This window comes from Helicoverpa zea, chromosome 17 (genome assembly GCF_022581195.2).
Source record: "Helicoverpa zea isolate HzStark_Cry1AcR chromosome 17, ilHelZeax1.1, whole genome shotgun sequence".
In the NCBI taxonomy this organism is placed as follows: Eukaryota; Metazoa; Arthropoda; class Insecta; order Lepidoptera; family Noctuidae; genus Helicoverpa; species Helicoverpa zea.
The window spans coordinates 5,225,677-5,238,754 of NC_061468.1; the positions used below are offsets into that span (position 1 = coordinate 5,225,677).

The window sequence follows — 13,078 nt, forward strand, 5'->3', positions numbered from 1 at the left end:
AATGAAATTCTTGCAAGATAATGTTAGTCTGATTTATTTTTTAATAATATTGTATAAAACTACATACTAAAATAAAGTTAATGTTTTACATGTGATAGGGTGCAGGTGTTGGTACACTCATGAGAGGAGAGTCCAAATATTCCATTTCACTAGTGCTAGCCACTGGCTCAGTCTGAGTAGTCATCTTCTGCTGTAATGTCTCATACAACTTGTGAACGGACTCATTGTGCTGTGTGCCAGGCTGTAAGGCCTTCATCAAAGTCTGTATTCTTGTCTCCGGAAGCTTAGGGTGGATATACCACAACAATTTCAGTAAATGTCTTGTCACATTATCCTTAGACAATCCAGCAAAAAAGAACTCATCAAATAATACTGTACTGAAGTCTTCACCTTGGAACTCATCAGGTAGTTGTACTAATAGTGCCACAAGGGCATGTAAGAATGGGTCTTCGTAGGCCCTTCCATCTTTACAACTACCCAGGATGCTGAGAATACGTAGCAGAGCTCCTCTATCTCTTAGCTTAGCTGCATGCAGTGTGTAGTACATAGCTAGCACTCCACATACTGAGCTCTCCCTCATGTAAGCTTCACAAGCATCAGGCGGAGGCCCTGAATGTTCAATAGTTGTGATCGCAGATTCTCTCTCATCTGGGGGCAACTTATTATGCAAAGCTCGGACTTGATCATCAACCATCAGTGACATCAGAGCAGGTAAATATTTAGTAACCACTTGACTATCAAGCTTAGGCTCTTTAAACTCCTGAGAATCAATCATTACCCAAGCACTTAAGCCCAATGATAACATTCTTAACAACAGTATTAATATTGTATTATCTCTAGGAAGTGCTTCTGTGTTTATTAAATGTTGCAATATTTTGATAGCAGAGGTCGCTAAGAAGTTTATAGCATAAGGATCACAAAGGGTCATAGACAAATCGCCTAGAACTTGCTCCTGGCCTCTTTTGATACTGTCCAAAAATCCTTGAAGTTCCCTGGATCTCTTTATGTCAACATTTCTTTCTCTAATACATGCATCAAGGCACCAAGTGAACTTATGACAAGGGTCTACAGATATAATATCCTGAATTTCCAGATCATGCAATGCCATCAACAGTTCAGCTCTTAGAGTACAATAGTGAACATTTCTAGTTCTTAGGAACAATGTACGAAGGAACTGTAATACCATGTCATACAGCTTGACGCTGTTGCCAATCATGTGGGCAAGTTTCTGGACTACAGCTCCTTGCCTCCTCACTTTAGGCGATGGAGAGAAGAATAGGTTTGTCAAGTTCTCTTGGTCAAATAGAACATTTTCCTTCTCTCTGATGTATTGACTGAGTAATGGTGATACTTCATCACCAAAGAGAGATTGATTATCTTGCCATATTTGTCGCTTTACCTCCGTCTCAGTGTCATTATATAGTTCACGATCTTTCACTAATACTTTGAGGAATTTGTCATCAATATGAGGAGTGTTTTTCAATATGCTCATAATAACTGGTCTCAGAGACTTAACCTTCACCACAGGAAAACTTTTAGTCAACAATTCCTTTAGTTTCTTATCATGCTCTTTACCATCTTTAGAACCAAGTTCATTAATGTGTGCTATTAGTTTATCTCTCAGTTCTTCTAATACAGATGTGTGAAAATCAAGCCGGCGTACTCCATGAAGGTCTAATAGAGGCAACATCGGCCTTAAAGAAGGTAATAATATACCATTTTCCAGTTGAAACTCTTCAATAGCTTTCAAGGGGTCGGTGCAGCTAGTGAGTGCATCACGAAGATACGACTGTCCTGGGACCCCGACCTCTTCCAATCCCGTGCCGGGTAGTTTACTTGACGAAGCCATATTGTAAGCATACGCTATTATTCTTTTAACATTTATAAAAGGATATTTTAACAAAATAACACAATGTTTAATAAACAGTTACAACAAGCGTGACATATTGACATTTGACGATGCTGACATTTACTTTTTTAATTGTCTGTGGTTATCTATTGTGTACGATTCCACCACTGATAGTAAATAGATTTTTATGCACATCAAATATTCATATCAAAATTGGAAATTCATAATATTAACTTCGAGCATACAATAATAATTTGCAATATAAATCAGGAAATATTCATTTTATTTAATGAGATTTTCTAAATTATAAAAGGAACTTGAATGTCTTTCTTTATTGTCATTGTCATTATGGTGTCAACAGTCAAAGTCATTTTCTTTCAGTATTCATTTTCATTTGTTGTACAACGAAACGAATCACTAATGAAAACAACCTAAAATAAATTTGAAAATATCTTATTTCAAGATGGATAAACAAAAAACGTAAGTAACCATTACTTACACAATACATTACACCATGCAGCAATTCACTGAAAAGAAATCCAATACTGTGGTTGTCCCGATCGATAAAGAAATGATATTCCTATAACTTATGATGGTCTGAAATAGGCTACACATTAACAGTATTTTATTAATTAACCTTTTATTCCAGACTAATATGTGGAGACGTAAACGGAAACTTCAATGCCTTGTTTTCCCGCGTTGAGACTATAGTCAAGAAGTCTGGACCTTTCGATGTCCTGTTATGCGCGGGAAACTTTTTTGGAGACGATAACTCACAATTAGATGCTTATAAAATGGGCTCTCGAAAAGGTAAATCAGAGTTTTTGATATAATATGCATTTTATGCAAGAGCGACTTGCTATGGGAACATAGCTACTTATCTTTAATACTTTCTGTTTCAGTGCCAGTAACTACCTATGTTTTTGGACCATCTAAAAGTGAACATGTCCCACTATATTGTGAAGAAGGATCAGAGATTGTTCCAAATGTTATCTACATGGGTAAGTCTCACCTTGAAGGTTTACATTTGTTTACTTTTGGTAATTATTTATTTCCATAGAAATAACTGATCAATATTCTGCTAACATATTATGTTATTGAATTCTAGGTAAAAGAGGTATATTTACAACCAGTGCTGATGTTAAAATAGCTTACCTAACTGGTTTATCAAGACGAGAGCTTGGCAAAGAGGTTCCGATGTGCACATTCGAGCCCAGTGACTGTAGTGCAGTGAGGGACGCCTGTTTCAGAGGCCAGAGTGAATATAGAGGAGTAGATTTACTTATAACTACTCTATGGCCAGCTGGTATACAGCAAGATGAAATTCAGAAGGTATGATGGTATAAAAAGTATTGCTATGATATTGTTGGGTAAAATGAATAATTTCTTAATTGTTTTAATGATAATATACTTGTATATTTTCAGGTAGATATAGAGCAGGAGAACTTATCTGACTTACTATCATGGCTTGCTATCCATATCAAACCTAGGTATCATTTTGTACCATCTCCTGCAAAACATTATGAAAGACAACCTTACAGGTAATTATTTTTAACTCATCAATTTCAAATACGGTTTTATCTTCTTATTTTAAGCACCTCCAGACATTAGGTGGTATAAAATGTTAAAAAAAGAGATCCTAAAATTTGGACCTCAATAATATACCTAAAACCTTCAAAAACATGTTGTTTCAGCCATGTCAAACTGAGAACCTTCTTTTTATGACATTGGTTAGTAAAAGGTTTTTTAAATAGATAAAAAGAAGTAGGATAGAATGTGACCCATGTGGCCAGTGTTTTATAATTACAAACTTTTTGGTTGTAGAAATCTCTCTACCCACCAAGACTTCAGGGAAGGAGCGACAAGGTTCATAGCGTTAGCTCCAGTTGGTAACAAAGTTAAAGAGAAATGGATTTATGCTTGCTCTCTACAACCTATCTCTAAGATGAGGGTCACAGATCTGTTACAAGGCACCACAGATGAGACGCAGTGTCCTTATGATCCTGAATTGCTGAAGCAACATCAACCTGGGAAAGTTGTGAAGGTAGAATTATAATTATTGAGTTTATTAATGAGCAAAAAATGCCATTGATGTGCAAAAGTTGCCTAAGTATAAAAAATACCTTTATATGTAATGCTTTAGTATGGTCAAACTGTTATGAGTGTGGGTATAAAGGATTATATTTATGACATTTATAAAAATTAAATAGATAATTATGTATTTCAGTTTAGTGGTAACGGTCAATACTTCTTCAATATGGATGGACCAGAAGATGATCAAGGCAAGAGAAAAAGAAAGGGCAGAGATGATAACCAAGAAAGGAAAAAGAAAGAATTTGATCCAGGTAACACAACTACTAACTGTCATGCCCAATATACTATTCATTAGTTGATTTGCTTACTTTAGTTAGATAGTATTTTGACATTAGCCCCATATAAGTAATGATAAAATCGTATTTCTAGTAACTAAAACTAAGAATATTGGGGTCAGCAGTAATTTGAACTTCACTAGTAACAAGTAGTAACAAAAATTCTTTTAAAAATATTATATTTCTTTCAGATACATGTTGGTTCTGCCTCTCATCCCCAACTGTGGAGAAGCATCTAGTGATAAGTGTGGGCACCCACTGTTACCTGGCATTAGCCAAGGGCCCTCTGACACCTTACCATGTTCTTATCCTACCTATTGCACATCACCAAGCTAGCACTAGGGTGAGTATAAATGCTTGGAATAAGGGGTGAATCCAGTCTCTAAAATGGATTGTGTTCCGATATGGCCTTATAGGGAAAGTACATAAGGCAGTATGTAGGGAGAGTACATGAGGAAGTAGATAGGGGTAGTACCTCTTTTATGTACAGGGGGAGTACATAAGGAAGTACACAGGGGGGGAATGCAAAGGGTACACGTGAAGGAATACATAGGGAGGCAGGAGCTAAAAGAAATATACATATAAGTGTGACGTTACAAGTAAATAAAGGATGCGGAAATTATCTCCGATCCATCCTTTAGACTACCGACTGCTTCTTCCCATACCTAATTAAAATATAACCTATGTTACTCGGTAATAGTCAAACTCAAACTCAAAATCGTTTATTCAAATTAGGCTGATAAATCAGCACTTTTCAAACAAAGACAGCCCCGAAAACGCCCGCCCTTCACCACTTCCTATGGGTTTTTGCTGGGAAGAAGAAGTGGCGCAACAAACTCCCCAGCAACACATGTCTGTCTGTAAGGTTTGAAGAACCAGAATGTATACAATACAAGTCAAATAAAAATAACATTATCACATGATAACTATTATATAAAATTAAGAAAGAAAAAAAAACAAACTGAACACAAGTAGGCTAGCACACAGATTTACACCTATAAAGACTAAGTACTCAAGCATTACTTATATAGTGAAGCTTCCCAATTATGAAAGAATTTATCAAAGCCTCGTAAAGATGTTCGTTCTTTATTTTAGTATTGTTACGATATTTTTAGGTGCCCGACGAGATAATAGAGGAAATAAAGAAATTTAAGAGCGCGTTGAAGAAGTTCTACGCGTCCATGGGCATGCTGGTTGTGTTCTTCGAGCGCAACTACCGCACCTCGCACATGCAGATACAGAGTGTGCCCGTGCCCAGGGAATGTGAGCCGCAGCTGTTGGAAATCTTTCAGGTTAGTTCATATGTGATTTTGTGTTCCTACTATCCTGTATTTTACATCTGTTGGTTGGTTGGTTTCACGTCCGAACATCTTTAGCAGTTGTAGTCAGAAACCAGTAAGTCTGTCAACCAGTCTTACCTAGGGGATTGTCCGGGTAACTGAGTTGAGTAGGTGAGATAGGCAGTTGCTCCTTGTAAAACACAGGTACTCAGCTGCATCTGGTTAGGCTGGAAGTTCCAACATAGTTGTGAAAAGGCTAGGCAGATGATGATACTGTCCTGTAATTTAAAAAAATGTGAGTGCCATTTATACAACGCTATTTTTTGTTTATGCGAAACCTGATACACCTATCTAGTATTTTTATGTAAAGAATCTATGTACAAAATTTCAAACCCGTATCATGAAAAATCACAAAGTTATAAGCTTGTTAAGTTACGGGACTGTCCGTAAAAATACATAATCACCACAAAACGCACACATGCCGCGCAACGCGATAGCACTGTGCGCTCGCGCCCGCTATGAACTCGCCGTCACCTTTGTTGTGCGAGAATAAATACCTATTTGTGGTGTCCAACATTCAAAGTTTTTTAGATAATTTTGGGAAAAAATATAACATTGTGTAAAAACTATTGGAATCGATTCAGTTACTGATTCTGAACAAACTATATTCAGGTTTCGCACAAACAAAAAATAACGTTGTATATGTATACATATAGCACTAGCTTTCACCAGCGGTGTCACCCGCGTTCCGTGGGCACTACTTATATATTATAAGCAAAGACCTTTCTCGATAAAAGGGTTATCTTACAGTGAAATATTTTTTCAAATCGGCCTAGTGCTGATTGAGGGCTGGGGAGTTGTTGCGCCAACTCTTCCCATCAAAAACACACATGAAGTGGTGAAAGGTGGGCGCTTTAGGGAGTGTCTGTTGTAAATTTCTGACCTTGGATACCCAATAAACGATTTTTGATTTTGAGATATCAGCGTGTTTAAGTTAAAAAAATCAAATGCTTTATAATGTTAGTATACAGGGTTGTATTATAATCATTTATTATTGTTTTTTTATAAGCTCCTTCTGGATATACGTCCAAATACAAGTAACCCTGTAAATAACTGAATTATACTATTGCAAAAAAAATTACGTTGAAGTTTAGGTACATTCAAAGACTATACTCCATAGATATCAATTCAACTTTATTTTCAGGATGAAGCCGGCATAAACAGCATACAAATGGAAGTGCTACCCCCCTACACGGACATCAGACAGGTGACGCTGCCGGGGGCGCCGTACTTCCACGCGGAGCTGCCCTCCGGAGACCAGATATATGCTAAGACTAAGCAGCACTTCCCGCTGCATTTTGGCAGGTATGTTTGTGTTAGGGGCTTTGAATTTACTGTAATATTATTCATAAGTTTGGGGATTGGTTATTACAATCAATTTAAAATTATTATACCTTCTCTGCTTCTTTTCTGTTGTCTGACTTCGAAGTTTAGAGACTCGTTTTTTAGAGGGTTATTTTCGGAAGGTAAAGTGTAAAGGTCGACAGATTCATAAAATTGTTGAAGTGTGAGTAAAAAACAAAATATAGTAAAAACTGCTTACTGCGGTTTATAAAGCGTTAATTAATATATCTAAACTCCCGTCAGCGGTCCCACTCGCGTCCTCAACACCCAGACTTCTTCCAAATCCCAGATAAAAGAAGTCTATGTGTTCTATTAGGCTCTAGAATATTGTGTACCAAAATTTTGAGTCGGTTCAGTAGTTTCGGCCTGAAAGCTGGGCAGAGCTTGTTTCACATTTACAATATTAGTAAAGGTTTGTTTTTCTTTTCAGGGATGTATTATCATGCCCGCCGATCTTAAACTGCGAAGACAAGGCCGACTGGCGGCAATGCCAGCTATCCAGACAAGAGGAAGAAGAACATGTGAAGAACTTTCGAGAAAAGTTCCGACCCTTTGACTTTACTGCGGACGATGATAGTGACAGTGATTAAACTGTGTTCAGACAATATTCAACCTCACGTGCATACAAATAAAAGAGGTTTTTCATAGAGCATGAAGCTTGTTTTATAGTTTTTTCATAATGTGCAGACAATATTCAACCTTACGTTCATATAAACAGAATAGGTTTTTAATGGAGCATGAAACATGTTTTTAAAAGCGTGTTTTATAGTTTTTTTAAACTATTTTCAGATTGAATTGATTACTAATGTATATCAGGATATATTCAGTAATTTATTGATGTGTAGTAATATTGTAATTCTATTTTTAAACGCTGTAACTTCATAGGTGTTATGAGATTTTAACAATAAATTGAATTGAATTGTTGAGCATAATCGCTCGTACTTTGTACAAACCGATTAGTCTTAATTTAAATGTAAGGAAAATGAATAGAACAATTTCAAGTAAATGAATTTTTATTTTCGTTCACATCATACTGTCCTAACAACTCATTTGTTTGCATTATAAAAACATATCTGTAACAACATGATTAACTAACCCTTATAATATACTCGTGTATTCATTTATATTAACAAAATGGTTAAAAATGATATGGTACATTGACTAGAATTCAGAATGATAGTAATGATAACGACTTTTGCTCCTAAACTTGAGATTATGGAGTATCATAAATCATAAATTCAATGTATATGGATAAAGTGGAGCTAAGAGACTTGCATGTATCATGTTCACCAAAAGACCTGCTTTGTATACTGGTTCAAAATTAATAGTAGTAGTAGTTTATCTTGAAGTTCATAGTTTATAGTTTGCAATGAATTTTTGCCATACCCAAATGTTTAAAATTCTAAAGTTTTGATGCAAAATAAAACCACAACAATGAAAACATTAACATTGCCAAAATGATTACTTGTCGATTACTAAAAAAATCTACATCGTATTATTGACTAGCATTAGGAAATTGTGTCTAGATTATATAAAATAGATCTCAATTAAATATAGGGCAGTCTTCGTTGGAATTACTAAAGAGTGTCAACGTAAACAATTGTAAATTATTATAAATCCACACTTAAAAACATTGTTAGTTGAATACAAACGCAGCTTGTGTCAACACTCGTAAACTATGGCTACAACATGATACAGTTTATAATATACAAATTGTAACTTTCTGCCGTATTCACCAAACTATAGGTAAGTGTATTGTCATGTGTTACTGTTCACTGAGGATTGTATAATACTAACGTTTAATTTACATCGATTATAACACTCGCAATTGATGATTCGATCCCTCTGAAGGCGCACCTAACTGTAGAGCGATTTCAATGGGCTCTCGGTATAAGTATTATAATACAATAGGTAGGTATGTATCGATAAAGTTCCACATCATTGTCAACAGTACAAGAAGCAAGTATCATATCAAATTATAAAAGAAATCAACATTTATTGTTATACAAGCAGTCTCCGAAAAGTGAATGTAAAAGTTAAGCTATGTTGGGAAGTTCGGGGAAATTTTGTCATTAATTTAGTCTTACAATGTCTGTCTGTGTAACGTTGGCAATTTGTGTAAATGGTGTATTGTATACAATTAACAGTATATTTATGTATACATAACAGTTAGCGGTGATTTACTGTTGGCACTTCAACAAATGCTTATCATAATCCTAAGATATAAATAGTTACTTGAAAATTCATTTACACACTCCAAAACCTTAATGTTATAGACAATGATAAGATTTGCCAATGAAAACATTATTGTTTTCATAAACTTTACAACGATCAAACAATTCGTATTTAATTAAATATGGGATATAATTACACAATTACATCCGTAACTAGTTTTAAGACTTTTGGTCAATAAGGCATTAAGTTTAAAATATATATTTTTATTTTAATTATTGTTCTCCTTATTTTTTATATTCGATAGTCATTAATGTGTACTTAGCATTAATTACATTAATATTTACACAACGACCAGTGGTTTTTGAACCTACAACTTTAACGGCATTTGAAGCCGTTTGGTTTAAAATACTCGGTTTCGGAGTACAAAAAGGATTAATGAGTTTTACTATTATACGTGGCACTAAAGAATAAATATAATTATATTGGCTAAACCTACCTATCTACATTTTTATGTACACGTCTAGCAATATGGAAGTGTAACGGAGTTTGGCAACATTTTGTAAAAATATTACATGCAACATACCAACCAATGCATACGCAGTATTGACAACACTTGAAAATGGAAGATTACTTATATACGTGGTATAGAAAAATTGTGAGCCATGTGTATAGGGGCTGTGTAATGACATGTTACTGAAATCCAACCTGATCCATGTAACCTTGTCATAATACGGTCCCAAAAATTATAACTATTCACTTTAGCTAGAATAAATTGTTCCAAAGATTTCAAACTAGTCAAAACTCAAATACTGGTATGGCAGTGTTGTGTAGTACCGTTTTTATATTAGAAAATATTATAGAGATAATTAGATACAGATTTTAATCCATCATTTTATATTAGTAGTGCAGTTTTGTAAGAATAAATTAACCCAGATTGACCATGCCTTATCACCCACTCTCATAGAGTAACAAAACTTTTTCAAGTATCAACAGACAGACTACGATTTTGAGAATACTACTCAAAATCGTACATTCTCTTTTCAGTACATTTTGACATTGACAGCGCCTTCCAATGAGGTTTCATGTCATTTGATTGGCTTGAAGGCCGCCATCTTTAATAGTGCCGTTCCACGTTTAATTTGAATGTTATTTTCAAACGTTTATTTGGAATGCTTCCCTAGTGACCTTAGGATCGTGTGCGGGGTGTGAGGGGTGCGGATGCGGCGCCCTCTTGCGTCGGTGATGTCCCTCGCATTCTGTGTCGTCGGAGAAGCGAGACGGCGGGTGAATGTGCTCGTTGAAAGACGGGTAGTTCGATATACTGCGAACGAATCGGTTTTAGTGGTAGTATCAAGTTGGTGAATTAATAAAATGTTAAGTTCTGTAAATATATTTTCAAACATGGAAGTTACAGCAAGTTGCATATTATTACTCAAACAGTTTTATGAAGCATTTTCATTGGGCAGGAAGGCCCCTGCGACACCCTTATGTCACTTCTTTAGAAAATGTAGCACTCTTACTTGCCTCTCGGCCCACGAAGCTTTAAACGGCTTTGTCAATAAATATGGAATATTTGACTATAACATCTATTGAAATTAATATTACTTGAAATCGTAGAGAAAGGTACATAATCCAAGAGATTTCAATTGTTGTATCTAGAGACTATCTCATGAAATAATGATTTTTTACTATGTTCAAGGATGTGTTGATTTCTGACCCTCCCACTGATATTAGACATTTAACTGCAACTACTTTTACGAATTTTGCAAAAGACACTCGTTTTGCCAACTTTCCCCACAAACTTGGACTTCGTACCTCCCTCTTGCACTAATCTAAGGTAAGTAAACAATGTATCTACTGCTCACAGTGTCTACAGGTACCTGAAGGTGGTCTCGTCGTTGTGGCTGCTATACCCGGAGGACGAGCGCACGTGGCGCTTGCCGAGCGCGGCCGCCTTGCCCTTGCGCGAGGGGAACGCCTTGCGGACCACGCCGCCTACTGAGTTCTCTGATGATGATGACGATTCCTCGCGTTCTACGCTTGGATCTGAGAGGGGTGAGTAGTTCAATTGTTATGTTGATGATTTTGTTATTTAATGTATGCCTAACATAGGATTTTAATTGTATTGTGAAAGTTTACATATGGCCTAAAATTCGGTACGCAAAACATGTATCATTAAAATCTATAGCTTTTTTTTTAACGACGTCAAAAATGATCAAATGACCCCTCCCGCTGTGGGTTAGCAGCGATGAGGGAGTGTCAGACTCTTACTGACTAAAAACCGTCGTGTTCCGTCATTGGCCTTTTATGTACCAGGGCCGCGGTATCTCTTTCGAACAACCCGCAGCCCCGGCAGGCCTTGGCCCTGCTGGGCCCCGCTGGGGGCTATGGAAATGTATAGCTGACGTCGGAAAATTGATAGTTTTGAGATCGCGCAAAATGTAAACGTCCGTCTTTGGGCATTTTCGGTAACTTGGGCTTTCGTACAATAGGCTCCTATTTGAAACCATAAAAATCAGAATATTTGGGAGAACTTGATTTGCTAACACGGAGAAGCTACACAAACTAACATGAAGTGGGATGCGCGGGCCGCAGCCGTGCTTGCGGCTCGCTGTCGGAGTGCGGCGCGCTGGCGTCGTCGCTGGCATCGTCTTCGTACTCTGTAATGGGCAGGTGCAGCGTTAGTATCTTCTTCACCTCCGAGTCCGTCGAGCCCAAGTTGTCCGACTCTGCAATGGTAACGGAATATCTCATGCGACGCTCCTTTAGTCTCGTAGCCGTGAACAAGCCACGAATGGACTATACGAAAGTGGATGATTATGCATGAAACGATCTCTAAAGCTTTTGCACTTTCGTAGTTTTTTTTTTGACTTCGTGGCATCGTTCACAGAAAGCACATGACATGAAGTGAATAAAACCATAAAACCCATGGCACAGATGTGTATATGACAATGACACGACACACTAGGGAGGGGGCGCCAACACTCGGAAGCGGGAACGTTCACACTAGTCATGACAATGAGTGGAGTGCTACACAAACAAACAAGAACGGAAGGTATGTCACAATACATACTCTGTGCATGCTTACCTTTATAAATTACAACACCATTTACGCTCCCAAAGGTTGCATAAAAGGCGATCATTATGTCAAATTACAATTCAATTACTTAAACTTAAATGGGACAAAGTAAACTTAATTAATAGAAAGTGCAATCTACGTAAAATAAAAGTATATGTAGCTAACTACGTCATAGATACGTAAGCTGTTCTTGTACTGTTGTGATCAAAGGAGGTTCGTACCTTGGCTCTCTGAGTGCGGGTCTCGGAGTCTGTTGCCTTTTCTTCTTACTTTTGTGTACTCAGGCTCTTTGCCCTGTATCCAGAAAACGATTGTATTAGATGCAAATTTCTGGTTTTATACATATTGTACCTTTTCGTCCACCTCTTCATATTTCCATTTTTCCTAGTTAACTTATCGTTTTTTTTTTAATGATATGGTACATTGTGATAGCTCTAAAAAAGCGAAAAAAGATGTCCTCAAAAAATATGAGCAATATCTTTATGTTTTTGATGAACAAAACACTATTCTAGGTACATACTTATTTAAGGAGTTATTCTGCAGAGCCATACCTTATACTTATCGTTCTGTTTAAGGTCGTGATACACGAAGGAGCCTCTAACGGAGTGATAAGGGCCGCTGTACACGTTCCCGCTGTAGCTGCTCTCGCTGTACGCCGTCGGCTTCGTCAGTTGGAACGTCGCGTACGGACATATGTCTTCTATGTACTCTGTGGAAGGTAACGTGATATTTAATAGATAGTAGAAGCTTCTGAGGATAAAAAAAAAACACTTCTGAAGTTTCTAGAAAGTCATGATTTAAATGAGTGATCATAAAAATGTGAGGACCTTATATTATTTGATTTCAAGTCCTCAGGACCATCATAGAGCTCTATTAGTGGGGCTGCGGAATTGTTCGAAAGAATTACCGCGGCCCTGGAACA

The 13,078-nt window shown here is 36.8% G+C and overlaps 3 protein-coding genes across 4 annotated transcripts in view; 1 reads left to right on the forward strand and 2 right to left on the reverse strand.

The window, feature by feature from the left end:
- Nucleotides 1-18: 18 nt before the first annotated feature.
- Nucleotides 19-1,971, reverse strand: LOC124638075 (negative elongation factor B). The gene has a single exon (XM_047174902.1). The coding sequence runs from the start codon at nucleotides 1,847-1,849 to the stop codon at nucleotides 86-88; it is 1,764 nt and encodes a 587-aa protein (XP_047030858.1). The 5' UTR covers nucleotides 1,850-1,971; the 3' UTR covers nucleotides 19-85.
- A 244-nt stretch (nucleotides 1,972-2,215) lies between these two features.
- Nucleotides 2,216-7,908, forward strand: LOC124638276 (CWF19-like protein 1). 2 transcript variants are annotated; one of them, XM_047175209.1, is made up of 12 exons: nucleotides 2,241-2,329; nucleotides 2,499-2,520; nucleotides 2,599-2,659; nucleotides 2,752-2,850; nucleotides 2,958-3,181; nucleotides 3,275-3,390; nucleotides 3,674-3,893; nucleotides 4,077-4,194; nucleotides 4,410-4,561; nucleotides 5,334-5,510; nucleotides 6,703-6,863; nucleotides 7,333-7,908. In XM_047175209.1, the coding sequence occupies exons 1-12, from the start codon at nucleotides 2,313-2,315 to the stop codon at nucleotides 7,490-7,492; spliced, it is 1,527 nt and encodes a 508-aa protein (XP_047031165.1). In that variant the 5' UTR covers nucleotides 2,241-2,312; the 3' UTR covers nucleotides 7,493-7,908. The 2 variants fall into 2 exon arrangements, with proteins under 2 accessions (XP_047031164.1, XP_047031165.1); XM_047175208.1 differs by having other exon boundaries at nucleotides 2,216-2,329; nucleotides 2,499-2,659.
- The window catches only part of LOC124638486 (Down syndrome cell adhesion molecule-like protein Dscam2), a 60,848-nt gene continuing 55,667 nt past the window's right edge, over nucleotides 7,898-13,078 (reverse strand). Inside the window, exons 33-37 of the mRNA XM_047175458.1 lie at nucleotides 12,708-12,865; nucleotides 12,378-12,450; nucleotides 11,648-11,806; nucleotides 10,958-11,123; nucleotides 7,898-10,398 (exon numbers count right to left, since the gene is read on the reverse strand). Of these exons, the coding sequence (XP_047031414.1) occupies nucleotides 10,230-10,398; nucleotides 10,958-11,123; nucleotides 11,648-11,806; nucleotides 12,378-12,450; nucleotides 12,708-12,865 (725 nt within the window). The 3' untranslated portion in view covers nucleotides 7,898-10,229. The remainder of the gene's footprint in view (nucleotides 10,399-10,957; nucleotides 11,124-11,647; nucleotides 11,807-12,377; nucleotides 12,451-12,707; nucleotides 12,866-13,078) is intronic.